This window comes from Glycine max, chromosome 14 (genome assembly GCF_000004515.6).
Source record: "Glycine max cultivar Williams 82 chromosome 14, Glycine_max_v4.0, whole genome shotgun sequence".
Classification (NCBI taxonomy): domain Eukaryota; kingdom Viridiplantae; phylum Streptophyta; class Magnoliopsida; order Fabales; family Fabaceae; genus Glycine; species Glycine max.
In genome coordinates, this window is record NC_038250.2 from 42,662,436 (window position 1) to 42,676,683 (window position 14,248).

General features: G+C 32.9%; 1 protein-coding gene across 1 annotated transcript; it reads left to right on the forward strand.

Moving 5' to 3' along the window:
- Positions 1-221: 221 nt before the first annotated feature.
- On the forward strand, positions 222-4,899 carry LOC100305913 (agamous-like MADS-box protein AGL104). Its single transcript, XM_003544134.3, has 11 exons — positions 222-643; positions 1,719-1,772; positions 1,934-1,966; positions 2,068-2,086; positions 2,677-2,738; positions 2,845-2,872; positions 3,090-3,151; positions 3,280-3,379; positions 3,471-3,521; positions 4,147-4,244; positions 4,389-4,899. The coding sequence occupies exons 1-11, from the start codon at positions 396-398 to the stop codon at positions 4,675-4,677; spliced, it is 1,044 nt and encodes a 347-aa protein (XP_003544182.1). The 5' UTR covers positions 222-395; the 3' UTR covers positions 4,678-4,899.
- The last annotated feature ends 9,349 nt before the right edge of the window (positions 4,900-14,248 follow it).

Here is a 14,248-nt window from a genome sequence, read left to right on the forward strand (position 1 = left end):
AACATATTTACGTGATAAATGTGTTGTAACGTCGAATCATACAAATATATTATAATGTCGAATCATGCGATAAGTTTTCGTATTTAATGAACCAAAGTATGTTGCAAACTAATGATTTGCTTTGCATAATTTTACTCTATATTTGATAAACAATATGAAATGACCCAAAGCACTACGACCCTTTCCTTATAAACTCACCAATCTCTCCGCCTCCCTTCCTTTTCTCCTCTCTCCCGTTTATAGCCATTCCCTTCTTTCTCTCTCCTATCCAACGGGTCCTTCTTTTAAGGTTCGTCATGCATGTTTCCATATATTAAAATTTTCATGTTTTCCGATTCAAAAAAAGAGAGGGCAATTTGGATTTCCTCCTTCAGATTCTTCATTTCCTTTTTTGCATGCTTGCATATATACAACACACTTTACAGTTTATAGATAATAATAAATCATCGATCAAGAATATGGGTCGTGTTAAACTCGAGATAAAGAGAATAGAGAACCCCACAAATCGACAAGTTACATTCTCAAAACGTAGAAATGGCCTCATCAAGAAAGCATATGAGCTATCAATCCTATGTGACATTGATATTGCTGTTATAATGTTTTCTCCATCAGGACGTCTGAACCACTTTTCCGGTAGGAGGAGGTATGCTCCTCCTTGATCATACGTTAATCTCTTTTTTTCTAATGTGCAAACATTGGATTGGGTTTGATTTGATTTCTTTCTCCTACATTTTGTTTGTTAATTATGTATAATGATATGTATGATGTGTCGACCTTTGAACGAAATAGGTTGAAATCTCCTGAATTAATATAACAAGGAAATTAACTAATGCTTCTGAAAGGGTTGGTTGCTTCCAATCCATTTTTTTAAAGAAAGTTAAGAGTTATTCTTTCTCCATTTTCTTATATTTCTCACATTCGAAGGTTTAACTCATGAGTGCAATTAATAACTTGTCATGGTATTTGCTGATTTATTTTAACTTGCAGGATGAAATTCGTCTTTAATTTGAACACAACAACTTTTCCTAAGCTTCCCTCTAACTTCTATATTGCCCATTAGGGAATTAGGATTTCTCTTAATTCTCTTCCTCAACAATGTCTTGTTTATGTTTTAGATGCGATGGCGCGTGGCTAGATAACAAAAATAGTTATATTTGTCCCTGTTATGTTGAACAATTAGATTTTTTTTTTTTTTAAGAATAGTTAGCTTGTTTTCTTCTTGGCAGTTAGATTGTTAAGTTGTGTTCTACATTTTTAGCTGAATGAGGATATCTCTGCCCTGAGGATTAGGATCTTGACCAAGATATATTTTGTTGAATCTTTCCCTTATCATCGTGACCTTCTCAATTTGTGGAAAAACAGCAACTAATATTTTTTCCCAAAATAAATAAAAAAAATGTTAAGTAATTATTCTTTTAAAAGAAGGAACCGGATATGCAAAGTTTAAGGCTAAACTATCCAATAGGTTTTTTTTTTTTTAACTCTTGATTAACCTTGTAGAGATATATTTATATTTATGTTTGACAGATGGAAATATAGTTTGGCATCAACCTAAACGCAGCTTTGTTTTATTTATATTCAACTAGCCTTTCGGATACGATCTTAAACATTCTAAGAGATTTACATCTTGCCAGCTTTTGGTCATATTAATGAATGTGAGATTCATCCTTTGATCATATAATGAGCTATAATCATATTGTTATTGTTCTGGTAATCAGGATTGAGGATGTTTTCACTCGTTACATTAATCTTCCTGATCAAGAAAGAGATAAGTAAGCTTTGAACATGCAACTTGGTTTCTCACGTGATATTGTGGTTATATATATATATATATATATATATATATATATATATATATATATATATATATATATATATATATATCACATTCCGGGTTTTAATTTGATTATTTATTGTAATTTGTTTCTTGCAGCGCTGTAAGTTTTCCTGAGCTACCCTATCGCAGGTATAATTTCAAGAATTCTCTTGTTCCTTTATTTCCTACTTAATACTTAATTTGTTCCAAGCACTAATTTGTTTCTGATATGACATATTTATTTGTTGCAGGAGTATTCAGAATAAGGAGGTATTTTCACCTACTACATTTATATAAAAATTAAACCCTTTTCCCGAAAAAATAGAATTTATTTCACAACAATATTTCAAGCATCCTCTCCAAAAAAAACAATATCTCAAGCAGGTATATTTGACGTTTGACTAAATAATTTAATTAAAAATTCATAGCTTATAATTTGAATATTAATAATTTATAAATTAATTACAATACACTATCAATTTAATTTTTTCACAATTAATCAATTATAAATTATTATATATGTTAAATTTATTGATTTTTATAATAATTATTTTAAAAGTCACACTTAGAATGATTTTTAATTGATTCACAATGTCTATACTGAAAATACATTAAATGTAAATTCATAATTTATTTTAATAATATTTTTTGTAATAGAAATCATCTGTAGGAGTTTGTATAAAAATAATGAGTCACTTTCAAAAGTTTAGCCAACCACCTGTTTTAAGTTATAAAATGAAATTATTGTATGATGAGTTAGAGTAGGATGTGATACATTTTACAGATCTTCAAATTAAAACACCTAGTTGTTTTTTATTGCTAACGTGACTACTCCATAAATGTTTGTGGACATTTTACAGTATCTACTTAGGACCCTTCAGCAACTGAGGAGTGAAAATGACATAGCTCTTCAATTGGCTAAGTTCGTATAAATCTTTAAAATTTCTTTTAATTATCATTTTCTAAAGCATTTTGGATGATCTAATAGTATTAATTTTTGTTTATTCTTTCCTACTGCTCCAAACAAGTCCGGGAGACATTAACTCTGAGATTGAGGTAAACAAACCATATTATATTTTATGTTAAACACTAACTTCTTAATCGGGTTATGTTTATAGCGATGTATATTGATTTATACAACTCATTCTTGTGAAATAAGACTTTATATATATATATATATATATATATATATATATATATATATATATATATATAGATAGATATTATTTTATTCTCATTTTTACAAAATTATTGAAATTTTTTTCTTAACCAGGAACTCCAACAAGAAGTTAATAGGTTACAACAGCAACTTCAAATGGCCGAGGAGCAAATAAGGTTCCTTGACAATAAAATTAGTCCACAATTAATTTTCATTTTAAAAATATTATTACTGTCCCACATAGTATTTGTTTATTCTTTTATTTTTCTCAATAATTATTTTAATGCTGGAAGGATAAACACAGGTTATATGAACCCGACCCATTAAAGATGTCATCTATGGCGGATCTTGAAAACAGTGAAAAACACCTTGTAGATGTCTTGACACGTGTCATACAAAGAAAGGTTTATAATAATCTATATCATTCTTTAGGCAGTAATTCAGTACTTTGTACAAATCTATATTATTTGGAAAACTTGTTTACCGTGGTTGCAGGAATACTTGTTGAGCAACCATCTATCTTCGTATGATCCATCTGGTATTCAGGTAATCGATGAATTCAATTATTAAGGAATACTTTTTTTTTTTGGAAAAGCCAAAATTATTAAGGAATATTAACCATTTAATTTTACAATAAGTAAGTTTAGAATACAAATTTTATATGATATTTTTTAAACAACGTTGTGTGAACATGTAGTTATAAGAAAAATATTTAATTCTAATAATTTATTCTATATACTGTTATTCTATTCTTTATTCATTCTCAAATTAAATTAATTCTTTTATATAAATTTAATAATTAAAATGTATTGACGATATAATTTTTTTTACACATTCATTTTATCATAATATACAGTCATTAAGTTAATCGAATTTTATAATTGCTATTTCAAGTCATTCTAAGGATGATGTTTGATATCTACGTTAACAATGTACAATTTTTAACTGATAATGTATATTTTTATTATATAAAAGATTTAATTTAAATATGTTGACAATATATTTTTTTTACACAATTATCTAATATATAATAAGATTGTTAGATTTTCTAATAATTATTTTAATAATAAAGAAAATGATTTCTGTTTGATTTACAATATAAAAATATTGTTATTGCTAAATTCTTAATATTCTACTATTTTAATTAATTAGGATGATATAATTATGGCAGGGGATACCGACCTCTTTCGAGAATGTAGGGTGGTTGCAGGATGGGAGTCAGAACCAAGCCCAGATTTTTGATGCATCTGCTCCTTTAGATCCTTTGAGGTTTCAATTTCATGTTTTTATACTTTCTGAATAATGATGATTTCTTTTAATAAAATTGCAAGCATTTCTCTTAACCAAAAAAAACAAATATCATTTGAATAATATTATTAATATAGTAATAAAATGACCATGATACATATCCAGGGACTTGTCTTCCACCATGTATGGTTCATTTTCCCAAGGGCGAAGTTCAAATGCTGATCCACGAGGCATGGGGGAGTGCCACGTGTCAAATCCAAGTGATGGGAACCTTCAAGCATGGCCTCAAGGGTACACATTGTATCCTCATCATATTCAGCATGACATGGTGGGACCCGACATGCCAGATATGATGCCACATGCGCAAGTGAACCTCCCAATCACTGCCTTGGAACCACCTAAGAATAATGAACCTGTAGAATATGACCAGTCCAAACAACCTCATCATCATTGACTTAATGCTCAATGACACATACCATAATGGCCCATGCTATCACTATTGAGATGCCTAGTCTCATTCTTACTCATTTTTTTAGTTATAAAAGTGAAGCATGCCAGATGCCCTATTAACGGTATGTGTAAGATTACGTACATGATGATCATGTGCATAGAAACTGTAATTCGGATGGTCCTTGTATTACCAAAGAAAAAAAAAATAGAATAGCTATCAAGAAACAACAAGCAATACTTTTGTTCTTTTTTATATTCACTGCACCAAATTTTACTACGACAATAAGGGGTGCTCACGATTAGTTATTTAAATAATTTAATCATAACAATATAATAACCACATAAATAATCATAACCATAACATTTTTTTTATAACCGATCATGATTTTATAAAATCAATTTTTATTTTTTAAAAACTGATTATATAACCAGTTATATATTCAAAACTGGTTACATATATAACTTATTATAACTAAAATATACGAACGAGACTTATCAGCATTTTAGGGGACTTATCAGCAGTTCAAGAAAAGATATATGGGAGGTTGTTGGGTTTGTGATTATTTGGGTTATATGATGTTAATTATATGCCTTAAATTAAAAATAGTAAATATTATTTAAGGTAAATTAATATAAATCATATATATTAATTTAAGTAAATTAATATGGATCACATGTAAGTTAGAGGTTTATATTCTTTGGATCCTATTATAAAAGGGTCATTAAGGTTTATAAATTTTCATTCCATCAAGAAACATCAGAGAGTTTTGAGAGATAAAGAATTTAAGAGAATTCTTCTTTGTAGTTGTTTTCTTTTCTCATTAATAAAGAGATTCTTTGCAGTATAATTTTCGTCATAGACAATTAAGCACAACAAACTGGTATCAGAGCTATGTCGTCTACGAAGTTTGACGTTGAGAAATTTACTGGCAAAAATAACTTCAACCTATGGCGGGTAAAGATGCTCGCTCTCCTCACGCAACAAGAATGTGAGTTGGCGTTGGAAGGAGAAGAAATGTTGTCAGCCGAACTGACAGCTGCACAGAAAAGGATGATAATGAAATAGGCATATAGTGCAATATTATTATCACTAGGTGATGAAGTTTTGGGAGAAGTCTCTGGAGAAAAGACTGCTGACAAGCTTTGGGCAAAGTTTGAAAGTAGATACATGACAAAGTCTCTTCATAATCGTCTCTGTTTGAAGAAACAGTTATATACTATGCAGATGCATGAAGGTGAGTCTATTCACAAACATATTGATAATTTCAACCAGGTTGTTCTTAGTTTAAAAAATATTGATGTTGCGGTTGATGACGAGGACCAAGTTGTTCTTCTTCTTAGTTCTTTGCCAAGAGCCTATGATAATTTTGTAGACACAATAATTTTCGGTAGAAGCTCACTATCTATGGAAGAGGTGAAAACAGCCTTACAATCTTGGGAATTGAAAAGGTGAATCACAAATTCATATGGAGGTACTAGCTCTGGTGAAGGTCTAATGGTAAGAGGAAGAATGGATGAAAGAAAAAGTTTCCAACGAAGACGATCTAAATCGCGCAGCAAGAATAAGAACAACAACAAATGTCATAACTGTCAGAAGGAAGGCATTGGAAAAGGAACTGCCCGGAGCTCAAGAAAGATAAAGTGAGTACTTCAGAGTTTGGTGGAGCAGCTGTTGTCTCCGAAGAATCAGATGGTGGAAATGTTCTCTTTGTCTCATCTAATGTTAATGAAGATGACTGGATTCTTGATTCAGCATGTACTTTCCACATGACGCCTAACAGAGACTGGTTTGCCACATTCCAAAATGTTGATGGTGGCAAAGTTTTGATGGGGAATGATGGTGCTTGTAGTATAGCTGGCAAAGGTACGGTGCAGATCAAGATGAATGATGGTATTGTAAGAACATTAACTGATGTGAGGTATGCTCCCGAACTCAAGAAGAACTTAATATCTTTGAGCACTTTAGACTCTCTTGGTTGTACATATCGAGCTGGAGGTGGAGACTTAAGAGTTTCTAGAGGTTCCTTGATAGTTATGAAAGGAAAATTAAAGAATGGACTATATATTCTGCAAGGCAGCACGGTGGAAGGTACAACTGCAGTTTCTTCTATTTCTAATACTGACCAATCCCGTTTGTGGCATATGAGGTTGGGTCATATGAGTGAGCGTGGAATGGATGAGCTTAGCAAGAGAGGCTTGCTTGGTGGACGTCGTATTGAAAAACTTGACTTTTGCGAACATTATGTTTATGGTAAACAAAGTAGAGTAAAGTTCAGCACTAGTGTTCACAGAACGCGAGGGACTCTTGACTATATCCATTCAGACCTATGGGGCCCGTCAACTGTTCCTTCTCATGGTGGAGCAAAATACATGTTAACTTTCATTGATGATTATTCACGGGAAGTTTGGATTTATGTTTTGAAGCAAAAGAGCGATGTATTCCTTAAGTTCAAACAATGGAAGTCACTAGTGGAAAAACAGACGGAGAAAAAGGTCAAATGACTTAGGACAGACAATGGATTGGAATTTTGCAATAACGAGTTCAATGAGTTTTGCGCAAATGAATGAATAGCACGTCATAGAACTGTGAGACATACACCACAGCAAAATGGCGTGGCAGAACGGATGAACAGGACATTACTTGAGAGAGCTCGATGCATGCTCTCAAATGCAGGTTTGCCAAAACAGTTTTGGGCAGAGGCAGTTAATACTGCATGTTATTTGGTAAACAGATCTCCTTCTACAGCTATTGATTGTAAGACTCCAGAAGAGATGTGGTCAGGCTCTACAGCAAATTATTCAATTCTGCGTGTATTTGAGTGTCCAGCTTATGCTCATATTAATGAAGGAAAGTTGGAGCCAAGAGCCAAGAAATGTATATTATTGGGTTATCAAGATGGTGTAAAAGGATACAGGCTATGGGACCCAAAGGAATCTAAGCTCTTAATTAGTAGAGACGTGACCTTTGATGAGACAGCTATGCTTAACCCAAGACCACATAAAGACCATGATAATAAAGTTGAAGTTCATGGTGATATCAAGAAGGTGGAGTTTGAAGTTGAAGCACGGAAACCAGAGGAGATCTATGATGAATCTGAAGTGACACCTACAGAGTTTGAACATACATTGGCTAGTGATAGGCCAAGGAGGCAAACTAGGCCACCTCAGAGGTATGATGACTTTGTTGCTTTCGCCCTCAACATGGCCGAAAGCATCGATGATGAACAAGAACCAAGTTCATTCCATGAAGCAGTTACTTGTGATGAAGCATCCCAGTGGATTGGTGCCATGAAAGAAGAGCTTGAATCCCTCCACAAAAATCATACTTGGAAGCTTGTTGAGAAACCAGTCGATCAAAAGATTGTGGGTTGCAAGTGGATATACAAGAAGAAAGATGGGATAAGGTTCAAAGCAAGGCTTGTAGAAAAAGGCTTTACACAAAGGAAAGGTATTGACTTTAATGAAGTTTTTTCCCCTGTGGTAAAGCATAGTTCCATTAGAGTGCTTCTTGCTTTAGTGTCTTTGCTTGACTTGGAGTTGGAGCAATTAGATGTAAAGACGGCTTTTCTCCATGGTGATTTGGAAGAAACAATTTATATGCAACAACCAGATGGGTTCATTGTTCCAGGAAAAGAAGACCATGTGTGTCTTCTTAAGAAGTCATTGTATGGATTGAAGCAATCACCTAGACAATGGTACAAACGTTTTGACTCATTTATGATTGATATTGGGTACATAAGAAGTGAATATGATAGTTGTGTTTATCATAAGAAACTATTTGACAACACATATATTTACTTGCTTCTTTATGTTGATGACATGCTAATTGCATGTAAGCACCCAAATGAGATCAATAAGGTGAAAACACAATTAAGTGGTGAATTTGAGATGAAAGATTTGGGTCCAGCTAAAAGAATCATTGGTATGGAGATTATACGAGATCGAAAAATTGGAAGGTTGTGTTTATCTCAAAAGAGCTATGTTGAGAAAGTTCTAGAGAGATTTGGAATGCACAATGCAAAAGCAGTTAGTACACCTTTTGCGGCCCATTTTAAGTTATCCGCAAATATGTCACCACAAACAAAAGAGGAGGAAGAGTTCATGTCTCGAGTTCCTTACTCAAATGCAGTTGGGAGTCTGATGTATGCTATGGTTTGTACCAGACCAGATATAGCACATGCAGTGAGTGTCGTTAATCGTTATATGGCTAATCCAGGAAAGTCTCACTGGCAAGCAGTAAAATGGATTCTCAGATATCTAAGGGGTTCAACTAATCTGGGTCTAGTGTTTGGCAAAGCAACAAATGAATGCAATGGTCATGTCATTGGATATTGTGACTCGGATTATGCTGGTGATCTTGATCGTAGAAGGTCCTTGAGTGGTTATATTTTTACGCTTGGAAGTAGTGCTATAAGTTGGCGTGCGACTCTACAGTCCACTGTTGCCTTGTCGACTACAGAAGCAGAATATATGGCAGCTACTGAAGCGGTGAAAGAAGCTTTATGGCTTAAAGGTCTTGTTGGTGATCTTGGTGTAAGTAAAAAGGAAGTTGTTGTGCATTGTGATAGTCAAAGCACAATTCACTTAACCAAAAACCAAATGTACCACGAAAGGATAAAGCACATAGATATAAGGATGCATTTTATTCGTGATGTGGTAACACAAGGTGATGTGTTAATAGAAAAGATTTCTACTTCAGATAATCCTGCTGATATGATGACAAAAGCTCTTCCAACAATAAAGTTCAAACAGTGTCTGGACTCAGTGGGGATTAAAAATTGACACAGGAAGTAGATGGAGCAACACTAGCACACAGTGAAAAGCTTAAGGTCATAAGAAATTTAAGGCAAGGTGGAGATTTGTTAATTATATGCCTTAAATTAAAAATAGTAAATATTATTTAAGGTAAATTAATATAAACCATATATATTAATTTAAGTAAATTAATATGGACCACGTGTAAGTTAGAGGTTTATATTCTTTGGATCCTATTATAAAAGGGTCATTAAGGTTTATAAATTTTCATTCCATCAAGAAACATCAGAGAGTTTTGAGAGATAAAGAATTCAAGAGAATTCTTCTTTGTAGTTGTTTTCTTTTCTCATTAATAAAGAGATTCTTTGCAGTATAATTTTCACGTCATAGACGATTAAGCACAACATATGAAAAAACAGGAACTCTTGTGTATTCCAAACAAAGAAGCAAGAATTGACTGAGATGATGGTTATATGAGAGATTTGTTGAAGGTTTTGTCAGGGAGATGGCTAATTACTAGAGGTGGATTTTCATATCTTTATCATGAGTAAATACTAAAATATAATTTTGATTCTCATATTTTAAAATAAAAGTATTTAATCTCTTTCTATTTTAACGAATTAAGGATTTTGATCATCAAACTAGTGTTGACTGTTATGTGCATGGACATTGACTTTGACTTGGCCAAACTTTGATCACATGATACAAAATTATTGGTGGAACGAAAAACATTATTTTACAATAAGATTAATATCCAATTGAAAACAGCAAAAATGCCAGTAGTAAGATTACACATTGCCATTATAATTAGAAGAAGAATAGATTAGTTATATTTGATTATTTTGCTTTGTTATTTCCTCATTTAATTTCTTCAATTTGATGTTGAATTTGAGAGTCGTGCTTCAGTTTTCCACCATTTTCCTAGCCTTAAATTGGAATGATTTCTGAAATTTTGTGTTAGAGTTCAATACTTAATCCAGATCACGACTAAAGAGACAGAGTGCCTTGATTATGCAACGGATTGTTGAGAAATTCAATAATCTTTGCTTTCTTTTTGGCCTAAATTCATTAACCCTTTTGAACTCTGGATTTGACTAGGTTTTAATTAAGTTGTAACATTAAGCCTGATGAACAAGGACGGTTGATAAACACATGTAGATTTATGTTGTTGCTAGAATGTGAATTGTGGAGGCAGTTTTCGAACTCTACACCAATCACTGAAAAATGGGGGTTATGCCCAGGTGGGTTGTGAATGTATGTGGCAACCTGTGTTGCATCTGTCCTGCTCTGCGGGCAAGCTCCAAATAATCGGTGAAATCCAAACGAGTAGCTAACAAAAGCATCAATATTCAAAACCTAACGCACGAAACTAGTGCAAACGATTACACATAAATGCGGTACTTGATGCAAAATCGGAGAAACCTTGCGCAAATAAAAATACGAGAATGTTTGTCCTTGTCGTTATCTTCCACGGCTTCATCTAGTGATTTATCATCGTCGTTGGAGCTAGCAAAGTGAGCCACCACTTCAAGCTCCTCGTCATCCTCCTCGATCTGGTTGTTGGTGGCGTTGGTGTAACAGTACGGTTTCCACAATGTATGATAAGTGATTTAATTAAAATGTAAGAAAAATTAAATTATGAGGAGTGAGTGGTTTACAAGTTGTTTAATGGTTAGGTTTCGATGGTATTTGAACTTTACAAGTGTGTTTTAGTTATGCAAAGGGGGTGTGGTTGATAAAGTATAGGGATAAATAGTAAAACCCCAGGCACTCCCAATTTCAAACGTAGGAAGCTTCTTGTTCTCTCTTATTCTCTCATTTCACACTTCTTCCTCTTCAAGTTCATCTTTTCTCTTGAGTGTGAGGTGTGAGTTCCTACATCTTTGGTGACCTTTTTCTTCTTCCTTAGAGCTTCTTTATATGCCATGGACTGGGTAAGCTTTCCTCCTTTGACCTCCTTGCTCCATTTCTTTTCTTTTTTCCTATCCTTGGAGTGACCCATAATGGGTTTTGATGAGGAAACCTTCATGGGTATTGTTTTTGTTGTGTTTTATGAGTATGATCTGGTGGTGTTGAAGATTGAAGGAAATCCCTTGGTTGAGCTCAAGATCTTCCTTATCTTCTTCCTCTCAAATCTAGATTGGAGATGTTTATAGGTAAGGGAAGCTCGCCCTTTTTTCCTTGTTTTATGACAATTGTGGACTGTATGGTTTAAATCTTGCATTCTTTTGTCGGGGTTTATTGATTAGAAGCCCAAGGGTTAATTATTGATACATTTATTGTGAGTTTGGATGCTTGGGTAGCCATTAATGGGGTTAAAAACTCAAATTTTTAAATAACTTTTGTTACAAAATTTTAAGGTTTAGCCGAGTTAAAATTTGTAGCTGAAGTTAAATTTTGATAGAATTGGGTTTGCAAGAATTTATTTGAGCTAAGATTTTTAACTAAGCTAAAATTCGATAGAATGAGGTTTGCATGAATTTAGCTCAAGCTAAAAATTTTGGGTAAGCTAAATTTTGTGGCTTTAACTAGATTTAGACAGAATGTTTTATTTATCTTTAAAACTTTCTAGAGAGTCTCTAAACCAATTCCAAGTGCATATAATATGATTCTGAGTTTTTATTATTGTGTTAAAGTTTATTAGAAGATGAGATGAAGTGATTCATATTAATAAGCGATTTTGGTGAGACAATGACAAGATTTTTAGGTGGGAAATGCCTTTATTGATGAAATATACATATATATTTATATAAATTTAGTGAAGGTTATGAAATTATTGATGAGGTGATGATAAGTAGAATGTGTTTGGGAATTGATGGTGAAATATATTGATTATTAGTCTATGACTATTTCTTTAACTATTGAGAACATTATATTATATTGTTATTGAGATATTGATACTTTGAGGAGGTGAATAAATGTCATGGTTGGCATGATGACATATGGTTAATTGTTGAATGAAATATTAATAAGAGTATGATATTTTGAGAATTGAAATGGGTTGTTGTTATCGTTGGTACACGGTGTGTGCACAAAAATGTACGGTTGTTGTCGTTAGGTACACTGTGGGCACTTAGTTGGTGCACAGAAATGTACTGTTATTGTCTCTAGTACTTGGTGGGTGCACATAAATATATTGTTGCCGTAGGTAGATGACAGACACACAATTGGTGTGCAAACATATAAATAAGCATGTAAGTTGAGGATGCTATGTGGGCTCTCAACCTAGTGTTGGAAGCTTTCATGGTGGCTAACAGGAATGGATCTATAGAATAGATAAGTGGACGAATTCCTATAAATGTATGGTCTTGCAACACTTATTTATATTTGATAAAACCACACTTCCTCCGTAGGGTCAACCCAACCCCCCCCCCCCCCTGAATGGTGAGAGTGTGAGTACTATATTAAGAGATGAGGCTCACTTAAGGGGGACAACTTATTATGTTGATTCTCCATGGAATAGATTCAATATTGATGTCTGAGTTTGGGGTAGGCTAGTTGGCTACTGGAGTATGTCGGTAGTGATGACCATAATCTAGTTGGTTGTTACTGTTTGTCCATTGTGATGATTGAGTATGATGAGAATTTGTGATAGTTGATGTCAACTGTGATTTTATGTAATTTATGATGTTTATAACTCATGATTCTTCTTTTCTTCAATAACTTGTTTTGGATTATTGCTATTTATATGTTTGTTTTGGTGAGTTTACCTTTGCATGTTGCATGTGTGATTTGCGTCTGTGATGATTTTGTACTCAATGTTCTTCTTGAAGGAATAGTAGATAGAGCGAGCATGAAACATGAAGCTACATTCTTCTTTTTCTTTTTTGATGTTTTAGTTTCATGTATAGATATGATCAACTTAAGTTTGTATTAACTACATTTTGAAAGAGTTGTATGTAATTAAAGTTTTATTTTCTTTTAGTAGGTGAAGTTTATATTCTTTTAGTAGGTGAAGTTCCCTAAGGTATTATGTTGTAAATGCACGGGTTGTATGTTAAGGGTTGAGGGTTGAGTTTAATTTATTGGTTTTGGGAATTAAAAAGAAAAAAGTTCACGCAATATTTTTATAAGTAAATTAATGAAAGAACTTTTGAAATAAATAAAATCTAAACCTTAACTATGATAGTTATGTAATGAATGCGGGTCTTTACAGGTGGGGTTGACCCCGATTACCACAAATGGAAGGACAAAGAAGAATAGGTTCTCATAGACATTAATTAAAAAAATAAATCAATAATCTCGTGTCACATAATCAAATTTTGGTCAAGTCAAAGTCAATGTCCTTCACTTAGCATACATTAGTAATTGAATGTGAGAATCCAAATCCTTAATTTGATAAAATAAAGAAACTAAATGTCTTTATTTTAAAATAAGAAGATTAAAATTACGGATTATGAAAAATAGAAGGACAAAAATTATATTTTAGTTATGTGTAAGAGATTTAACCTGTGTCTTCACAATTTTTTTTAAGATATTCTTGGTGTGAAATTAAAGTATGGATGTTATGGTAACTTGAAATAAGGGACCAGAACCAAGCAGCTATCAGGCACATATGAAATGCCGTAGTGGTTGTGTAGTTATTTCTTTGAGGAATTATAAAGCTTTCAAATTCTGAAATTATTTCTATATGTAGTTGGGTAACATAAAAGGTATGTAGGTGCTAATATTTTGGTTGGGTAAGGTTACGAAGGCTTTTAGAACTTTTCACGTGTACCATTTTTTGCCAATTTGGTCATGCCTTGTGGCCTTAGTTGAGTTTTTTGTTTTAATAATATTCATTTGTCTTTGCTTAAACAATTTATTAAATAATCAGTTTT

What these genes read in the sequence shown, in the direction of transcription:
- LOC100305913 (XM_003544134.3), top strand. Translation starts at nt 396, where the DNA reads ATGCTTGCATATATACAACACACTTTACAGTTTATAGATAATAATAAA. An exon ending in CACTTTTCCGGTAGGAGGAG is followed by an intron (nt 644 to 1,718) that starts GTATGCTCCTCC and finishes TCTGGTAATCAG; the next exon opens with GATTGAGGATGTTTTCACTC. An exon ending in ATGGCCGAGGAGCAAATAAG is followed by an intron (nt 3,152 to 3,279) that starts GTTCCTTGACAA and finishes GGATAAACACAG; the next exon opens with GTTATATGAACCCGACCCAT.